The following is a 22,448-nucleotide window of genomic DNA, read 5'->3' as shown; positions in this document are numbered from 1 at the left end:
GAGCTAACAATGTGCTATTCCAATTTCCGACTCCAATTTAGCATTCTTCTAACTTGGAACAAAAGCCCTGAATACAGCAATGACTCTAATACGATTAAGAATTCGCTTTTATTCAGTTTAGAAAACAAAAACCAACCACATCAGAAACTACCGGAGAAAAAAAAAAAAAACAGAAAAACTTGACCTACATATCAGTTGCAGAGTCATATTAAGGGAGGAACAGTTTTGAAAGCAAGAAAGGTGGATAATTTCCTGCGGACACAAAGAGTTTACACGAGTTCGCATTTAAAAAGAAACTTAGAACGCCTTTTTGAAAGTGGAACGTTATACATTGTTGTCAAAGAAGAGAAAGCTAGGAAGAAAAAAAATATGATCTCCACAATTTTGTCTCGTTTGTTGGTTAAGACGTGATGATGCTAACCTAAATTTGTGTTTTACTTTTACTGCAAAGCAAATTTGCGGCAAATATTTGTTATGCGTGATTCATTTAATCAGATAAAATAATAACTAGGTATAATCGAGCGATGCGGTTTAATTTAATTCAAGCAAACTTGTTTGTTTTGTTACCTAATTTAAGTACTCATCACTTATTCTATCCTAATATGGATTTCTTTAATAATATATGTGTGAAACTATGATAAAATATATGATATCATTTCGAATTTTCTATGAGAATTATACTAAAATAATCGTTACAATTTTAAACAATTTAGTAATTTCTAGCATGTAAATGTCATCAAACAAAGATCATAGTTAAAAATTATGATAAGAGTTCAGTAAATTAAAAAAAAAACAGTCTTATAATGTAGGGAAATGTCAAAAAATTGTTTAAAATTTTTCTTTCCCATTTAAGCCGCCTTTTTTAATGACTTGGCAGACATGACTAGCAAGTAATTTAATATTAAAATAACTTTTTTAATTTAAAACTGCCTTATTTAATGACTTGGAAAACATGATTAAGCATGACTAAAGAATTCATTTAATATTATTACATTACAATAATTGCAGTTAGCTACTTTTAAATTTGGTAAAAAATGTTATTTAACGTATTCATCCATTATATCCCTCATATATCTGATTTTATTAATCCACATGTGTTATTTGAGAATCATAAATAAAGATGAAAGCATTGTTGAGAAAACAGATTCCAAAATCGCCTTTTTGGAATCATTCACATTTTTTAAATTTTTTTTTATTCGAATTACTTTTAACTCTAGAACACCAGACACTTTGTTATCCTCAAAAATGCCAAGGTGTGTCATTTTGACGCTGATGCGCAAGTTGCGCAAAATCGGAAAACTAATATTTAAATACATTTCTTCTTAAAGAAAATGTGATTGCAAGGTCTGCCTATACTATTAATTTAGATGTAAAATGAAATAAAATAGCAGACGATAAAGAAAAAGAGCGAATAAGAGCTTGACTTCGAGTTTTGAGTCGTTACGTGATTAAAGTAGCCAGACATCATGAGTCTTTAGTTAAATTTCTAGGCTTATATATTTATTTGCTTACCTTATTTATTTATTTATATCAGTTGTAAATTGTTTTATTTATCCTTTTCGCCTGATAGACTTGAACACAAGAACCAGTGCCCGATTTATCATAAGGCCTAAGAAGCCCAAGCTTGGGGTTCCCACATTTTGGGGGCCCCCTAAGTGTTATAAATAATTCCTGTTTGTGTTTTTGCTTAATAATAGTTAATTAGAATTGTAAGTTAGCAAAAATTAAAACAAATATAAGCTCAAATTTTCTATTATATTGTGACTTACTTAAGTTTTAAATAATTTAAAATATTTCTTAACTAAACAACATGCAAATTTGGTATAAGGGGGCCCCTGACCTAAGGTCCCGCATTTTTTACATCAGGCCCTGACAAGAACTGGTCTCAATAATTACCATTTACTGTTAAGTTTTCAGCAATACTTTCGACTGCAGACGATTTAAATAACTAATCACAACTTGAGCGTCACGATTTCACACTTTGTCATAAGCAACATAAATCTTAATATGTCACATCCACATTCATTCATGATTTAAAAGAGTGGAAGGAAAAGTGACTCATTACCGAAGCAGCCTGTAAAAAACTGACGATAAATATTTAATCTCAGTGTAAAAAAAAACGTCCTTTTAGGAATCCATAATTCATGGATTCCGTAACACAAGCGGGAAATGTTCGTCTGGAAATCTCAATTTATGGGGCCGTTTCTTGATTTGGCACAGGTTTTGCAATGTCTAAAGAAGCAGTTGAAGCAGAAAAAATTAAGATTATGCTTTCTAACTGACGCAACTCATTGGTTGATTTGAAGGATTATCCATATCCTGAAAGCTTTACAGTTAAATTCCTTCTTCTTTTAAACAAAAAGTTCCATTTTCCAATTTGTTTTTTTAGTCTTTATGTTATGTTTGAGTTGTGCGATACTTAACATCAAATAACGATTGAATTTAAACATCACGATAACAGTATTTTAAGAAAGTGCTTTCAGGCTAAATCTCGAATACTTTGTTCCAAAATAAATATAGAATAATTATCGATAACTATAAAAACGTAATCATTATCGAGAACGATTATAACAACGATAAATAGCAAAATATATTGCACAGTAGTTAAAACTGATTGAATCACTGAGTATTATCGATAACGATTATTATCGAATACGCTAATATTGAGGTCATTATCGACAGCGATAAATATCGAATACGATTATATCGAGACTGTTTTCGATAATTATCGAATACGATATTGTAGTGAGAGTCAATAAATTTCATTCAGGTCATGAAAAGATTTATCAAAGAAAAAATATTGTAAATTAGTTAAATTGAAAAAATATCACGATATGTAACTAAATATCGATATTTCTTGACATTGTCTCTCGATTTAAAAATTTAAATATTAATAACAATTACAGAACCTGCTACCTATAATATCAATTACAGAATCAACTATTATTTCCTGGATATTATTACTTATCATATTTTAAATAAATATATAGACACTTTTGAATTAATTTTTTTTAATTAAAGTTGGTTAGTTAAAACTGATTGAAACTATTTGTGTAACAACAAATGTCTCACGGAGAAGATAATAATTCAATAACAACAAAACGGCTTCAAGTAATTTTTTACAATTCGAATTTCGAAAAACTTATATTACAAATATATTAGTTTTCACCGCTTAAATATTTTATGCAATAAGAATATTAATAACTATTTTTCTCAATATTTTGTTCAAAAATATTAATTAATGATCAGAATAGATAACCTTGGCGAATTTTATGAATATTATTTATTAGATTTCTGATTCTTTTTTAAATTTATTTCATGACATGAATAAATAATTCTGTACCTTTACTCTGTCCTCCCTCACGTACCTTTCCTCACTCAAAAAATTTCTTAAAATAATGATAGATTTAAAATAAGTAATAAATCGAAACGGAGGCATAAAGAGTTTAGTCACCTACTTCTAGTTTCAAATGATTTCGCAAGATTTTATTTTCGCACACGCAGTAACGCCTAAAGTATGTAAATTGAAAGGCGAAAAATAATCGTCTGTTCGGGTTGAACACGAGACCTAATTTTTCGAACTCATTCCGAGAAATCTAATTAAACTCACTGTTAAGCCACAGTTCTAATCTCTTTTTAAAAGTGATTGAAATTGAAAAGAAACCATATTAAAACCTGTTTGAGTTATTGAATTCGAATTTGTTAAGAGGAAAAGAATTTTTCGAATTTATATGTTAACAAATGGGGATTTAAATACGTCAGAATTCTATCACAATAATTAAGAGGCTTTATATATATTTTTTTCAGTAATTCAAGTTAGAAGGGAAAAACCAGATGAACTCGTTGCAAATACAAAAAGCTTGCATTCAAATTTTTATGCTATTACATTTTCTAAAATTTAATTAAAGTTATTTTACTTTATTTATTATTTTTTTAAATTGTAAAGAAATTTTTAAAATGCATATTTATTAGAATACGTTCTTGCTTACGTAGAGAGCTTGTAAAGAATTGGCATCAGACAGAATAGAATTCTTTTAATACATTTGTATGCGAGCACGTTAAGTTTTCTGAGACTCTTAAAATAAAAAGATTTAGTAAATAGGCCTTATTAATACCCTCCATGTACACAACTAAAATATACATCATAAAATTATATTATTTTTTTTAAAAACAGGATTAGTTGTGATTTTACTTAAACTTCCTAGGTGGCAGCACCATAGCCTAGAACGGGTGCTTCCAATTTTTTTTCGGGTTTGGAACGCTAAATGATCTATCTTCTTTCGGCGGAACACCTTTTTAATAAATAAAGAATAGAAAGAGAATTGTGAACGTATTAACTAATCAAATTCTACTTTAAAGAATTTAAAGACAGAAGCGAATTATTATCATCGTTTTATCATTAATTATCTTAGATAAGATAAGATATTTGCAGACCCGGAGCTGAATTTAGACTAGTTAAGAGCTAGTTTTTGGTGTACATATATATGCTGAAAATAAATAAAAATAGGTCGAATTATGGTTTTTGCTGAAATTAAAAAAACGAATTGCTATAAACGTTGAAAATGCTTAATAGGGAAACATTCATTTTAACGAATTTATTTTATTTTGATCTGAAAAGCGTGATAGGAAAGGAAATGCTCAGCAATTTTTTACAAAGGCATAATGCATGCCTGTTTCATAATTTATTCCAAGCACTGTAATTGAAAAAATATACAGATTTTTTTAAATAGCCATTTTTTTCAACTGCACTTTAATTTCATTAAGGCAACCAAAATATTAAATACATAATAGATTATAGTTGATTTTTATATTAGATCTAATTATAAAAACAGATTTCAATTAAAAAAAAAAAACTTCCTAAATAAAAGTCTTAACTCTCGGAACCCCAGTCAATCTTCCACGTAACCCTAGGGGACTATGAGGATTATCATTAGGGAACCACTGGCCTAGTAGGCACCGCCGACAAATATGAATTTCATTCAACTTTTAACCAAATATGTTGAATAAAGTAGTCATGAAATTAAGAAAAATTGGTTGAATGTTTCGATTAAACTTCATTTTAATACTAAAAAAATTATTTTTTCTATACATACAGCATTAAAGTATGTAGTTTGAAGTTTAATTTGCACAAAGAAAGAAGTTTCTATGTGAAAAATTGTTCGAGTAATTACAAATTTACAAAAAAATTGGATTTCGGGTAGCCCCGCTCACATGAATGTCGGGTATCACCGCCCAATTTTATTTCGTCGATAAATGTACGGTTGCAAAGATTATTATTTTATTGCTTCAAATTTGAATGTTATATGCATTTTTAACAACAAATATTGTTGTTATTAAATTGTTGTTATTAAATGATAGAATTCACTAAAAGTATATAAATATGTAATAAATAAAATAATTTTGTGATAAAAATGATAAATGAGGTTTATCTATTGTCAATACATTGGTCATTTTCATTTACACCTGAAAAAACAGTCAAAAAACATAATTTTTGTAACTGGGCGGGGCTACCCGACACATTTTGAGAAGAGCTGAAAAACATGTTTTTTCAAATTTCTATTTTTTTAAGTTAAACTATTCTTTTTTTGGTTTATTCCTTTTGCATTATTTAATTAGATGGTAAAACAATAGAAACATACAAAAATATTGATTATTACTCACTATTATACAGAAATATAAGCAATACTCCTTAAGTGGGCGGGGCAACCCGACTCTCCCCTATTTGTTTATACCAAGTGGCTGTTTCTATTCATGACAAAGCAATTTCGCTAGCAATCTATGTTTTAACAACTATGGCAAGAATGTCACCTAATTTCAGACGACGGTTTAGCACCAGCTGGTACCCCTCTCTCTCCAAACTTTCACACCATAACAAACGAGAGGACTATTAGTCACTGCAGATTTAACATAACCTTGTTGCACATCTACTCCGTTTGCTGAATCGACTGACAGAATTAAACTCACGACTCGTAGCTCTCCACTAGCGTAGACCCTATCGACTACACCACGGTTAAATAGCAATTAATTTTATTGTAATAACAACAGCAAACATACAGTCCATTCAACTAGTGGATCAAAACTTAACTAGTCATAAATAACCTTTAACTTCCGATAAAATTGAAATATTTACTTGTAGCCATCGAATCCATCTGAAGAGCCGTTAACTGTGAGTACAGGTGTTCGGGCGTATGCCTTAGCTACTCTTCTGTTCCTTTCCATGCATATAATTTTGGCCCATATCTCATCGTCTATCTGTTCCCATTTGTTGAGCACTTCTTGGATGTGATCCTATACAAAACAAAACTGTAATTAGTATTCATTTATGCAGTTTTTATGTATTTATTACTCTTTATTATTATTTCAATACATTTAGTATAAGATATGGAAGGTTTACTTCATTAATAAAATTGAATAAGTTTATTATGTAGATTGGAGAGATGATCTGACTATGAGCTCAAAAGCCGTTCAAAATAGTCACTGGACTATCTCGTATTTCAAAAATTTTGTGGAAATTTAGGCATGTTTTGAAAAATTCATTTACAGAATATATAAAATTCAAATTAATGCTGATAACATTTCAACAATATACAAAATAAAATAGATTATATATACGTATAACTAAAAAAAAAGTAAAAAGTAAAGTTAAGGAATAGTATATAGATATGTTACCGGCAATGTTTGAAATACGGAATCGAATGCCTAGGCATTGTATATAATGCCTAAAATTAGCCGGCAAAGTATGAAATGATTTATATTTCGCATATTTCCTAGGCATTCTATAGAATGCCAAATGAGAAACAGGCAAAGTATAAAATACATTTCTGATTCGTCAAAACGTCATTCCAAAATGTCAAATTCAGAATGTCGGTCAAACCTGCCATGTTGCAACAAGTTGATCAATTTCTTATTTTTTATATGAAAGTTTTATTCCCCTTAACAAGAAAGGCATAAATTATGTTTTGTGCAACTTTCATTTCTCTTTACGCATTTTGAATAAATTATTTTTAATGGCACTCTCATTATTTTTTCAGAATAGCATTTTAATTTTCAGAAATGCATTTAACAACCTCATCAGGACGTTTTTTTATACTTTGCCTAAATGGCATTTGTCATTCAATAGAATGCCTAGGTATTATACACAGTGTCTAGGGAAAGTATGTAATACTTCTCATATTTCATATTTTGCCTAAGAACATCCGGCATTATATACAATATATATATATATATANTTTTTTTCATATGTCTATTATTTTTCATTTTGAACATTTTATATATATATATATCATTTTTCATAGCAAAACAGTTTTTCACTTCAATTTATTCTTGCTATAAATCTTTCCTTAATGGACTTTATAATCCCTAACGCATAACACTCAGGGACACTTATCTGCCATTTCACATTTTACATATAAAAAACACAAAAATAGAAATCATTTGTTATATAATGGCAACGCTCTGATTGAGAATCTAAATCGTCAGAAAAAAAAATTCACATCAGCGAGCAAATTTCTACTCGTCTTTAGCAACAATTAAAGTGACCGCTAACTGAAAACTGTCAAATCTCGTGGTATTTATCATGGTACCATTTAAAGAGAAGTACCCACAACGTTTTTCTCTATTTTCACCTAACACTATTGACCCATATTATGAAACATAAAAGCGTCAGTTTTTTCTTGCATGAAGTAGTGAAAAGCAATCATTTTCACGATGGAGTTTTACTTCATGTGTTCTTTTTTGTTTGAAAGAACTGGCAGACGATCATCTCAATGAAACTGTTGCCAGATCAGCCGAAGAAATTCACTGGACCGAAAATTGTAGGCTGTCGAAGATTCCTTCATGCGTTCGAATTTTCTGTTTTACTGGTGCATGTTCAGGGAATAATTATCATGTAAAATGGAAAAATGATATGAGTTGCAGATGATAATTAGAATATCACCAACTACTGTAATTTCAAAGGAGGATGCTTCTCTTTTTTAATTCGTGTTCAACAAAGAAGTAGACTGGCATACATTACAATCTCGCTTTTTATACTTTCCATGTTTGCACTAAGACTAGTTTTTAATGGTCTGCCAGAAGGCATATATAGTTGAAATTGATATTGTCTGACGTAGGATTAAAATAAATCGTGTTATACTTCGTGAAATTTAAATATAATGTTGGAATAACAGAATAATATAAATAAAAAATAGAACTATATAATCAAAAAATATATTACTCAAAAAAATAAATAAATTTAAATATGATCCAGACCAGATATAATAGAAGAATATAATTAAAAAAGGAAAAATTATAAAATGATAACATTTCTATCTTTTCGTGCTTTAGTTTTCATCCATATTATTGAATTAAATTTAATTACTTTTTAAGTATGCATTTTTTGAATAAGTAAAGCTAAGAAATGTTTGTATAGTATTATAGGAACAGAGTTTGTGAAATCAATAGTGTAATGAATAAAAACAGCGTTCACCTTTTTTTTTTTTTATAGCACCGTTTTTCAGAGATTATACAGATTTATGAATAAAGGAACTTATTAAATTGACTGTTTATGACAAAAATATTTCTGCAAACAAATTTTATGTAAACAGCATTTGCTAATTAATTTCCGCTGAAATCTTGTTTAAATCCTAATTTTTCTTAAATCGATTTCTGTAGTAAGAAAAATTTATATTGTGTCAGTTTTATGTATTTTGAGGAAGATTATTATCTATTAGATTAGAGCGTTAATAAGAGTTTTGTGTTTATTTTCTACATTACTGTCTTTATTTTTCGTATTTATTTAGAACAGTTTTCAGTTTTTGTTGACATGGTTACAACGAATATATATCTGCAAATAATAATGGGAAAAATATATTTAGTTATAACTTTTTCTTAAATTGGGTTATTTAAAATAATGTGAATGAAAAAATAAATAAAATCTTTTTGATTTACTATTTCCGGGATTTAAATTGCAAATAAAGAAGATTCCTTCTTTATTCAGCAATTAATATTCTAGCACTGAGAATTTTAATAACCTAGTTGCCAGCGTTATTTTTACGTTTATTGAAAATTAAATATTTAAGTAAGTCAATGCTTTTCAACATCATTCATCTCTGGAATAAAACGTTTGTTGCCAGTTAAAAATGACAGATAGGAATAATTTACAAGAATAAAAATTCCTTCCAGATCAGGCCAAAGAACTCTTCTATAAATTTAAGTGACTCATATAAATGCGCCACTGTGCGTATTTGCGGTTCCAAAATCCCAAAACATGTTTTTGTAACTTTCTCTGCGTGGCGTTATTAAGAAAGTAACTCAATGGGATACAGATGCAGAGGTAGTGTCTAAAGGAGTGAAATTAGATTGGTATTTAAGTTGTTTTTCGTAATAGACTTAAAGGGGTTTCTAACTAAATGATACCTCTTACAGAGAAATAGAGAAAGGAAAATGCTAAATACTTTTTTTATGTTCGTTGCAGAGACGCACGTTGAATTAATATGTTTGTACATATACCTTTGGCATCAAATTTGTATGAATTAGATTTGCGTTTTTCTTATCTAATTTAATAATTTTAAGTTGAAGCTAGATCCTGAAAGTTAGAATAAATAAGCAATTTAAAACTGAGTAAGACGCAAATCTTAAATTTATATCTTTACAGTAAAGAGAGTGTTGAACTTCGTGAGCTTCATATTTAGTAAAAAGATGTATGCATATATTTAATAAAAATATGCTGAAATTCCAAGTCCATCATACCATTAAATATCAGTAATACTTTAAAAAGTTAGTATACTTTCATAATAAAGATATGGGAGCAACAAAATATATATAGTGTAATGTAATTTTGTTAATTATTTCATAATTGTAGAAGTAAAAAGTTTTGCATAGTGGTAATATACGCTTTTTATTTAGTGTATTTGAAATATTGTAGCTAAAAAAGAACAATATGAAAACATTAGCATTAATAATTTTTTATGATTTTTATCCGAATAAACTTTTATTCCACTAAATACCGAAATATTCCACTGAATAAAATATAGGAATTGATTGGTCGATTAAAAAGTGGGTTCGAAAGTTATATTCAAACTTTAATTTTTGTGATATAGTTCTTTAAAATAAAATCGTTTGAGTTCTAAAAACTATGCTGATAACAGTAAGAAAACTAATGAAGATTTTATATTTCGTAATATTGCTAAATTTATCTTTAATGATAGTCGGTCTTCATGCTAAAAATAAACTTCAAACTCAAGGACGACATGGAACATCAATATCTGTCCCTAATATGCTGTATTTTCCCTTACATTCATTTAACGCTATTTTATGAATAGGGATTTTAAATTATCGTTTGCTTTTCCTCAGAAGATCGTCTGAGTTATAATAACAATATCGATTAAGAAAGTGATTGACAACGTAATAAACATTGACACATCCTAAGCTATTTTTAATGAAGGTCAAATCACCTGCTAGATAAAAATAAATTTTGAATAGTAGGATAATGGGTAACCGTTTTACGAACTCAAGGGAACTGTGAGGTTTCTGTTTGCCCTTATAAAATTAGTTCCTTAAGGGTCGGACTTTGAACCGATTCATTGTGTTCCGATTGATCTTGTTGCCGTTTATGTGGTGTTTTAAATCGCCATTAACCTATTACCCATTGGATTGGGTCCTGTAATCGAGCGCAGTTCTTTATAACAATGGGGCGGCGGTGTGTTATGCTGTTTAAAAAGCGATTATTGGTTGCGATGGTGCATGTCACGATCGAATTGGGAAAGTGGAATACTATTCTTTTTCGATTTTAATGAAGTTGTATTTCGGTTTCGATCGGAACATGATGGGTTATTGATTTTCATGGGAACACATACATTTTAAATTGCACTTAAATCTTGCTTCGGGGAATTTATTAGATCTATTTTAATACCAAAGTTGCCATAATTCTTTTTTGAAACATCCATTGTTCTTCGTCTCAAATATCATTATTATTCGACAAAAGTTGTTCTAATGCGAAAATTGACCATTAGAACAATATATGATAATAAGGTGGGCCATCAATAATTTAGAGATGTTAAGCTAAAGTCGCAAAGCAACATTAAGATGGCTGAAATGTGAATGATGATTTCAATACATAATGATGAATTGATGTGGTTAAAGATGAAATAGTATGGTTTAAGAACAAATATTCGTTGATTGCTCATGCGATGAGAAATTATATAAGATGTAAGATGACAGCCCTGAAAAGTTTATTTGACGCTATAGTTATGACTTTTTTTTATACAGCATACAAAAAAAAAGTTTTTAAATTGTATACACAGTTTTTTTAAAAAATTGCATGCATATAGTTTTAATTTTAAAATTCCTAACACGCATTTTTGTTTATAGATTGATTAAGATATGCATTTAAAAATATTACATTTTAAAAATAAGTATAAGTCTTAGAGTTAAAAATAAAATGATAGTTTCAGAAGGGTTATAGTGAAAAATAAGACCAAATTGTATTAATTTTTGTACTACTACTTTGAACATAAGTGTACGTTTTTATTCAAAGGTATAAATTGGCTAATTTTTAACATTTCATAAAAAATTCCCAGCATTGTATACATATTTCGATTCATATCATTTGCCACAATAAGCTAACCAAAAACTAATTCAAGCAAAATGAATCAATTAAATTAGAAAAGTTGTAAATAAAATGCGATTTTATAGTTACTTTGAGTAAAATTTACAATGAGATTTTAATTCTCTATTATTGCAGGTTCATTACTTTAATTCCTTATTATTGTAGGTTTGTTGCATCACTTCAGCACTTGGGCAACAATTGAGTTTCTAGAAATATTTTGTTGTACATTTATTTACAAAATGATAAGTTGCAGAGTTTTTTTTAAATAAATGAAGAGATTAATGTGAAAACATGTTAATGTAATTTATAAAAATTAAATTCAGAATACATGAAAACATTAGAAAACAGTTCACGACAAAGCCTTTTTAGTTGAAAAGTTTCTTTAGCCTTGACATTTGAGTGTTTTTTAAAACGTCCCTTAACATTTTTAAAGTATATTCTATTTCTTTCTAATTTGGGAGGAATTCGTAAGATTAAACTATAATTCAAGTTCTTATTCTTAACTCTAACATTATACAAACAAGGTAAAACATGTAATTTCAAGTTAAAGATATTTATTTTGCTCGCTGATTTTTTTATTTATCAAAATATATGCATAAAATGCCTACATATTCGTTCAAGCATTGCCGATGTATTCCGAAGATGGAATAAATCTGTAAGCTTTAGTCCAGGAATCTTATCACATTAGTATCGAACATCGCGGAGGACAATGAAATTTGCATCCAAGAACAAATACGCCATTTCGCTGAAGGACAAATTGAACTCTCGTAGTATTCTGAGAAAAATCAAAACCTTTAGCCTTTTGTTTGTATTTACGGTAAATAATCTCTCATGTCATCGCTTCACTTCAATTCAAATGAGCGAATTTGATAGTTTGCTTCAATAATCGAAGCTTGAATAATCTTCGATTCGCATAGGATTATGATTCCATACATGGGGATCAAACTAGGGAATAAAATCTTATTTTAAGTATGATAGAACAATAACTTTAAAAAAATCGCTGCCTTGAGAATCGCTCAACGACCTTAAGAAGAGTGCTCTCTTTTTCCCCTGCAACCATGACCCCGTTTCGAGCGAGCAACCAGCCATCGCGGTTATACGAATGGAACAAAAAATAATTGAAGTTTAAACATTCTACACTTAACAATAGGCGATTTCTTCAACGCCTTAGTTTTGCTTCCCTTTTTCTAAGGGTATAGTCGTTCACAAGAGCGTGCCCAGTTATCTACATATCTATAATATTTTCCCTTAATTTCACTGCCAGATCAATGAATTGATAAAAGAGAGTTGCCAGATTCACTCATCACGATTATCGTTTGAGCCAGCTGATAAAATTAGAATCGTGGCCGTGAAAAGTAGCTCGTTCAATTGTTAAAGTTCATTTATGAACATTGTTTTTAGCCAGCCACCGATCGATAAAAAAGTAAAAATTCATTTCACTGCAATTCAACGATATTCGACCAGAGAAATATTTTAATCATTGTCCAAAGAAAGGGATAAATTGAGCTAATTACGTTGATATCTAAAATAACATCTTAAAAACAATGGGAATTTGAATTCGTTATGGAATTTCTATGCGTGCATAAAATACTTTCTAGGTTATACCTGACTAAAATTTAATGATGGCGAAAGTTGTATTAATCACTAGTGAAATTGAAGTATACTATCGATTAAAAAAAGTAAAAGGCTGGTGAATTTCTTAAAAAAAAAATCGAACAGATAAATTGTATTCAGTATTAGAATATTCTTGTTCTGTATTGCTGTTTACAGAACAGAAAAATGTATATATATATATATATATTTGAGTTTGAATTTAAACAAAATTAAGAAAGATATATTAAAAAATTACTATGCATAATATTGAGTTGTACAATTTAGTTTCATTATTTCGTAAACACTAAACAATAATGCAAAATTATTACACTCGATATAAAAAAATAATCATGATATAGCAGCAAGTATCGAAATACAAAAAAGTAGAAATAAGAAAATCGATAATTGAGGTGCTTTAAAAAAAATGTCTCATAAGGTGCAACAACGTCGACAATTGTCTAAAAAATTCTAGATAATTTATGTAAACAAGTCGAAATTTAATAAAGTTTTGACTGATAAAAATTGTTTGATAAAATATTTATATTATTTAATTGTTAAAAAATAACAAGAATTGAAGAGGAACAATTTACGTTGACTAACTGAACATGTAAATCAGAAAAAAGTATAATATTGTAGATGTTGTTAAATATGCTAGTTTACAATCTGGCTTATTAGTTATTGTACTAAAAGTGGCAAACTTATAAACTTATATGGATTTTCCAGTGCATGAATGTTTGTTACAGAAGCATGACCAAACATTAAAATTTCATAAAATGGGGCCACTCTTTTAAAAAACTAATAGGTTTACATAAAAAAAGGATTAAAAGAATCTAAACAGATTATATAAATTAGGCAATTGGCAAATAGAAATAGTTTCATATGTTACTATACAATTTGACTAATTAATTCATGTACCACAAGAGGAAAACTTACCCTTAGACAAAAATTCTGGTAAAATTACCGTACTGCATGGTAGTAACGTTTCTAGTCAAAAACAAACAAAAAAAAATACTACTTTGTTAATGAAATCAAAATATGCAGTATTTAAACCATTTATTTGGCAATTTTTCCCGTTCAGATGATAAAGGTTTACTGGAAATTCTGGTTTTCAAAATATAAGCTCTTATAATATATAACACATTTAGTAAAAATAATAAACTGAAGAGTAAATTTAAACAAATAAATAGTTTTTATGCCGTTTTCCAAGATACCATGATAAAATTACTAAATTTTACCACATTTATCACATATTATGAAACCATACTTTATTGTTAATTTTATAAAATTAATAACAAAAGAGCTTCGATAAAACTAAGTTTTTTGGTGTTCCCTCAGAACCAGAAACATGCTAAATTTTACCGTTTTCTGGTAGTTTTGATCATATTTGAATATAATAGTGGATATAGGTTTCCTAGTGTAGTGGTCCCTAACACAAAGACAAAGGAACTCCTGGGTCAAGTACTGGAGGAAAATTTGCTTTTGTGGTGGACTTTTTGATGGAACTAATCCGTATTTGCGTTACATGGAGAGGAAAACCATGAAAAACTTCCTCGATTAGCTTGTCGGCAATGAGATTCTAACCCATCATCTGTCAAGAGCTGCGGATATTTTGGATATATAGACGGACCCGGTGTGAGCTGGGTGTGGAATTAGTATCCATCATGCACCGCTGGGATTCGAACCCGGGTTACCTCGTTGGAGGGCGAGCGCTCTTTCGCTTGAGTCACCACGGCTCCCACGCATGTAATTTTATTTTATTTTATTTTAAAACCGTCGTTGAACAGCCGACCCAATTTTTCGGGTTTACGGCTACTAATGTTCATCTCCGTAGCCTTGCAATTTTGAACCTAATCCCAAAGACAAGGGAACTCCTGGATCGAGTATTGGGAGAAAGTCGCCTCCGTGGAGGACTTTTTGATGGAACTGACCCGCATTTGCGTTACATGGAGAGGAAGACCACGAGAACCTCCCACGGTTAGCCTGACGGCAAGGGGACTCTATCCCACGATCTGTCTACCACTGAGGATATTTCACGTCAGCACTGTGGTCAGTGCAAGCCGGTTGCGGAATTCGTATCGACTGGGATTCGAACCCGGTTCCCCGCATTGGAAGGTGAACGCTTTATCTCCTGAGCCATCGCGGCTCCCACGCATGTAATTGTATTTTCTTTTGAATTTATGTTTAAATAAAATAAAATTAAGATTATTAAACCTCTAAAACATAAGCAATCAACGTTCGCCCCTCCCCCTTTTTAGCCGCTGTGGTAAAACTATGAAGTGTTGACCAATCCGTGGTGATAAAGAGGTTGGGGAGCATTGCCCTAGTGCATAAATATTTGATACAAAAATATACACTAACACTGAAAGTTTATAAGACTCAAGCGACTTTTTTTAAAAAAACTAAAAATAGGTTTACATAAGCGTGCCAAAAACAGAAAGGATTACACAGATTAGGCAATAGGGAAAAGCAATGTTTAGAGTTTATTTATTGAAGGTAAAAAAAAAAAATCAATATCCGTAAACGAAGTCAAGCGAAAGCATTTACAGACATACAATTTCATTTTCACCGATGACTGACCAAAATAAAAAATTAATGGCGGCACAGAGAGAAACAGATAAAAAGCGTTTCAGAGAAAGCGGCCAATTTGTTTTGCTCTTTCCTTTATGAAGAAGAAGAAAAAAAAAGAGAGGTCAAGTAACGGTCTTCACAAGAAACATGTGAAGCAGAATTGGCTTCTTGACAATAGTGTTTTAGAAAGAAGAGAAGTTTCACCGACCTCGAGTTGAAGCTCAACAAAAGAACGTCGGCAAATCTTAATAGAAAAAGAAGCAAGAGTGAAAATTATTTATTAAGTGATTTCCATATGGTTTTAGAATTGAAATGGATTTGATTGAAAGAGGTACTTTGGCGGTGTCTATCGCTAAAAGCAGCCAAGCATATTTTATGAGAATTGAAAAAGAATACTCTTTAGTCCTCATACAAATGATTTGGTTAAGCGTGCGAACTCAGATGGTATTTCTAACCCTGAAAACAAATTAGCATCACGTCATGTATTTGATAAGCGTGTTTATAATAATTAGAAGATCACGCTTAACCTCAAATAAATAATATGTAGGAGTTCAGAATTTTTCCGGAAATATTGAGAGGGTACTTTTAAAAATTTTGAAATGTGTTGAAGTATAGTATCGTTTGAATTTTTGAAACCTTAATGTGTTGCTAGAAGTATAATATCGTTTGAATGTTTTGAAACCTTAATGTGTTGCTAGAAGCACAATATCATTTGAATTTGTTGAAACCTTAATGTGTTGCTAGAAGTATAATATCGTTTGAATTTTTTAAAACCTTAATGTGTTGCTAGAAATATAATATCGTTTGAATTTTTGAAACCTTAATGTGTAGCTAGAAGTATAATATCGTTTGAATTTTTTAAAACCTTAATGTGTTGCTAGAAGTATAATATCGTTTGAATTTTTTGAAACCTTAATGTGTTGCTAGAAGTACAATATCGTTTGAATTTTTTGAAACCTTAATGTGTTGCTAGAAGTATAATATCGTTTGAATTTTTTGAAACCTTAATGTGCTGCTAGAAGTATAATATCGTTTGAATTTTTTGAAACCTTAATGTTTTTCTAAGTTGAACCATATTATCACGTATTTCAAACTTGATTACAGGATTACAGATTACAGGTTCAATTTAATGGTTCAACTTAAGCGGAATTTAATACCTTAATAGGGTTTCAGCAAATTCGCACTATATTTAGGATAAATATTGAATTAATTTTTCAGAATGTATATTTGATAAAATATACATTATATCTGATAAAAAATTACTTTTCAATAAATCTAGGTGTCTAATTTTTAACTACAAAAGCCTGCAAATAAAGATTGTTAGCCAATAAATGATGAAATATATCCTATTTAAATACCATACATAAAAGTTTCAATTTTCGTACCACTCAAAATTTGCAGTTTTTGCAAAATATTTTTTTTACTAAAGCAAAACTTTTTTTTAATGAATAAAATATTACAAATTCTTTTAAAAACATGACTATTGTCTATGCACCCTGTTCTATAGCTGCTTAAATTTCTGTACGAAGAAAAATGAAATTCTTTAATTTCCATTTTATTGAAATATTAATAACATTAATTTTGCTACCTTCAAGTAAAAATATTTTCCATAACTGTGGAAATTACGCAGCAGTTGGAGGGTACGAATTTCCTCTCGATTCTTAAGAGCATTATCAAGTTTGTTTACAAATTTAAGAATTTTTTTTAAAATTATTACTAGATAATTTAATATTCATACTTGAAAATTGCATAGTGATTAAATTTAAATAAAATGCACGTTCATCTGTAAAGATGATACATTTGGACATGTTCTTTTTAATGAAAATATTTAATCTTAATACTCGAGAAAAAAGGTATTTTAAGAAACCATCACAGATGAGTATTTTCATTATAAAATAAGAACTATGTCATTTCTGTTATTCTATTATAGTTTACTAAAATAAACTACTACATCCTCGAGGTGATTTGTTGGGAATGGAATATTCGATTGCACTGTATAATTTTCAAAATATTTTTAAATCAACCGTAAAAATGGATTTCATGACTTTAAAAATTTGCTTTATAAAATCCTGCATACATTAAAAAGTAGATCAAAACAATATGAGAGGATTTGAATTCTTAAAATAATCTCAAAGAGTCACTCGAATGAAATTACTATTTTAACCACAAAAACACAGAAAATGTCTAAAATTATAAAAAAAGATCATTTTGGATAAAAATAAAATATAAATCATCTTTTTATAACTTGTTTCAAGCCTAAATTTTATTTTTATAACAAAATGTCTTCTAAATATAGTTTCAAAATTGTAATTATATTTAGCTATAGATGCGAGAAATTATCTCCTGAAATCGTTGAAAACGTTTAAACAAAAAACTTTTTAAAATTAGTACATTGTAAACACATAAGACACGTCTAAATCTCAAATTTGATTTTAAAATCCAAATGATGCTTTATTTTCAAATTGAATTTATTAAGTAAACTTTCGGTATAATTTAAATTCAGTGATTCATACTTTCACTATTTTTTTATTCATCTTTTTATCAATAATACAATTTATTTAAACGAAATAAATTATTTAAATTTGAAAACGTCTAACACAAAAAGGTTACTTTAAACACAAATATTGGCTACTATTTTTTAACAAGTCTAAAATTCGAATAATTCATGTAAATTCATTTATTATTTTTTTTAAATGAAAATCCTATTAAATTTTCAAATTCAAATGTCTAGAATAATCACCAGAAATCAATGCGATTGTTTAAATTATGAAACTTCATATTCAAATATTAATTATTATTTTTGAACATGTTGCTCAGTGTTTAAAATTTCTTAAATATCGAAATTATTCAACTGAAAAATAAGTTTTTCTTAAATAAAGATCATATTTAATTGTAATTTTGAATAATCACGGAATGACTGAAAAAAATTGTTTACATTAAGAAAATATCAAAATTACTATATATCAAAGAAAATATCAAAATACTATATATCAAATATGTGTTTTAATCGAAACGCCAAACGAAGAAGACAACTTTTAAGGTTATAAGTTTACTTTATATACTTGATGGTTATTATTTGGCCATGTTAGATGTCATGTTTGATATAGGTGATGTAAAAATCCGATTTGATGTTTCAAATTTAATTTTAAAATTTTATATTAAATTTAATTTCAGATTGTTGTCTCCAAGTACGTTTAAAACAAATAATTTTTAGGGTCTAAATGCAAAAAATTCATGTTTAAGTATAAAAAAATAATAGTCTTTTTCGCAAATTAGAATTTTTTTAAATCTAACTTAATCAAACGTATAAAATTTTTTTTTGATTTCTTATTTAAACTTCTCGAATAATCTAACAACTCTACTTTAATGAAATGTAATGTTTCGATAAAAAAGAAACAAAGTGTATTTTATTAATTTTGTACAAAAACATATAAACAACATTGTTCTATACTAACTTATGCTATTAGTTAAACGCTAGATTACAGAACAGTTTTCAAATCAAATTGATTGAAATTAATCAAATTTATTTTACTAATCAGTTACTAAAGTTAAATGAGTTACTTGAATTAAGTGAATTAAATGAGTTATAAAAGTATTTTAACTAAACTTAATTTAAGCCTGAGTTAATTTTAATATTCCAATTAAGTTTAATTAAACGAATCAAACTAAGCTTATGAAGAATTCCAACGGAACCACTGAAATAAATTTAAATGTTTATTTCTAAGACTTTAGGGATATACAAAAACATATTAATTACTTTATTACAGCTAAAAAGAACTCATGACTAAAAAGGATTCAGGCTTAAAAGGGAAGTGAATTTAAGTTAATTTAAAGACTCAAATTAAGTTTATAAAAAATCGATATAAATGAATTAAGTGTAGTTTTTTTAAAACCAAAATGCATTATTCAAACTATTTCTAATATTTAATGAAGTAAATTATGCCATATACATGTTAATTTCATATAAAATCCCTAAATGAATTTCAAAATCAGTTTAATGAACTAAATTTATTTAAATGAATCGTTAAATGTATGCTGTAATCAAAGGGTATCATCGAAATAAAATTAAATGTATGAAATAATTTAAACAAAAATCATTCAAAGAATAGGATTTCTATGATAACATCATGTAAAAAAAAGTATTAAAAATTATTTTCCAACAATTATTAATAATTCATTTTTTAATCGTACCGATTCAGAAATTTTATTAATTGCTTGATTAAAGAAATTCAAAGGCAAATAAGTTATAAGGCTTAATAAAATTTTTATATGCAAATAAATTATAAATAGTTTGTTTTGAAAATATCTAAAAATATTATGGTACTTTAAGTGCATTCATAATAAATAACTAATTTTTGTAATATTAATTAATTTTTTATTAATAATTTATTAATATTAAATTCATAATTAATTTTTAAATCATACCGATTCAGAAATTTTATAAATTGCTTGATTGAAGAAATTCTAATGCAAATAAGTTACAAGGCTTAGCAAAAATTTTATATGCAAATAAATTATAAATAGTTTGTTTTGAAAATATCTAAAACATTATGGTACTTTAAGTGCATGCATCAAATTCGTGCGTTCATGACCCATTTTCGAATTTCTGAGCGAAGACTATCACCACAAAGGCACATTAAGTTAAGAAGGGTAGGTCGTCATCAACAAAGAACAAAGACTTCGACACCCTATGACTACTAATGAAGACTATCAGGAGCGAGCATTGTTTTTGTTACAACACGTGCTTCCTGATCCCGTTATAACAATTATTGGTGAACTAGAGAATGCGATCATGAAAATGAATAGTGGATATTATTATATTATTTAAAAATGAGATCGAAAATTCTGGAATGGAATATTGGAAGGCTTTTATATTAAAATCTAAAATATTAAAATCTAATTTTACACGGAATTTAAAAAGAAAGAAAACCATAGAGATAAATTATAACGTTTCTTAGTAATGTAAGCAGTTTCCTTCTTTTATACTAAAATTAAGTTAATGAGTTAAGTTTAGGAATTAAGTTTAGGAAGTTCGTATCCATCCCTTACTTTCTAACGGCAATAGCTATAAAAGTGATGTCTAGGCATAGTAAAGTAGCCATGTGCTACAAGATAGGGGTGCTTAAAGCGACATCTAGCGAAAAAGTACAGAGTTATCGTTTCTATTTCAAAAACAATACGAAATATTAAACAGAGCATTATCGAATTAGTGCTAATTATTGTACCAGTGTGAAGTTTAATGGTAAAATAGCATTTAAAAAAAGTGTTTGTTTATTCGAGTTAGAAAAAAACAACAACTAGTTATTGTAAGATACTTTCATTTTAGATAGCATCCTGCTGAACAAAATATTAAGCTTCGATTGAGATAGTAGTACATTAGTAATTAATTCATTAGTAGATTCAGAAATAGTAACTATTCTTACGATTACGATTTTGTTAAGAATTATTTTTGATAGGTTACATGAATATTAATATCTCTGGAAATATAATATAGAAAAAAAGGTATTATAAAAAAAATATGTCTATAAGTTCTTTAAAAAAACTGAAAATAACAAATGAAGCTAATGTTAATAAAGATTTAATACGTTAAATAGCATTCATTATCACTGGTATGGGATTGAAATTCGAATATTTTTATGTAAAGGAATATTTATTATTATTATTGAATGTTTCTTCAGTTGATTACAGATTTTAATAGCAGTAGGTAAATTTTTTTATTAAACATTTATGCATAATTTCTAAATTATAATGAGCAGAAAAACTAAATACCTAAACTTAAACTCCAGGATGTTATTTTTGAAATATTATTAAAAATGAAAACAATTTTTTTTAATTTTTTTATCGATTTTTACTTATGTCCGAATAACTTTCTAATAACAGATAAATAAACACTATCAAAATTGTTTTTTTTTTTATTTAGAAAGAAGAAATACGAAAGAATATGTTCACATGAACATTAATTAATTTCTATTAATCTAATTAATATATATAGTTTAGATTAAAAAATATTGAAAATTAATGAAACCAATTGTTAAAAAATTTACAACAGTTTAGTTGTAAATGTGTAATAAAATATAAAAGAAATTTAGCTTCTGGCGCATTTCAGTCTTAAAGATCGTTTTTTTTTCCTAAATTAATTTTATCTCTTGCTCGCAAAAAAAATCTGATCAGTCAAAGTTTAAAGACATTGCAGACAATTGGTTCCGTTACACAGAAAGTTTCAAAACGTGGATTACTTACATTGTTATGGAACAATAAAAATTAATTATTTATTATGAAGGCCTCACTTTTGTTCTTAAGAAAGCAAAAAGTGAAACTATGAAGATAGGAAAAAAAGTATTTAAGATTAGGTTACAGTTTTCTTCGAGTTTTCAAACTAATTCAATTGTGTAGATTATTGTGTTGGAAATGATATTACCGTTTCTTCATTTTGGAAAAAAAATGTCGCAATGTAGAATTGAGTTAGTGGATGTTTAAAAGAAAATTATTTATCAGGAATAGAACTATTGTTACATACATATACTTATGCTGATAAAAGCAAAATTATTGCTACTGATAACATAAATTTATGCCAGCAAAATAATTTTTTAGATTGCACAAATTAGTGTTAATTATAGAAAATTTAAAGAACATTATTGATGGATTTCAGACCCATTGTGAAATAATATACTAATGAAACCGAAATTATTCATAGGGATGT

General features: G+C 28.1%; 1 protein-coding gene across 2 annotated transcripts in view; it reads right to left on the bottom strand.

Annotated features, from left to right (window-relative positions):
* The window catches only part of LOC107452839 (uncharacterized), a 136,844-nt gene that overhangs the window by 28,825 nt on the left and 85,571 nt on the right, over positions 1-22,448 (bottom strand). For both annotated transcript variants that reach the window (XM_016069452.3, XM_016069451.4), the window contains exon 3: positions 6,131-6,288. In XM_016069452.3, coding sequence (XP_015924938.1) covers positions 6,131-6,288 — 158 coding nt within the window. The remainder of the gene's footprint in view (positions 1-6,130; positions 6,289-22,448) is intronic.

Source organism: Parasteatoda tepidariorum, chromosome 9 (genome assembly GCF_043381705.1).
Source record: "Parasteatoda tepidariorum isolate YZ-2023 chromosome 9, CAS_Ptep_4.0, whole genome shotgun sequence".
Taxonomy (NCBI): Eukaryota; Metazoa; Arthropoda; class Arachnida; order Araneae; family Theridiidae; genus Parasteatoda; species Parasteatoda tepidariorum.
Note: the sequence above shows the minus strand (reverse complement) of the source record. Positions and strands in the feature narration are given on the sequence as shown.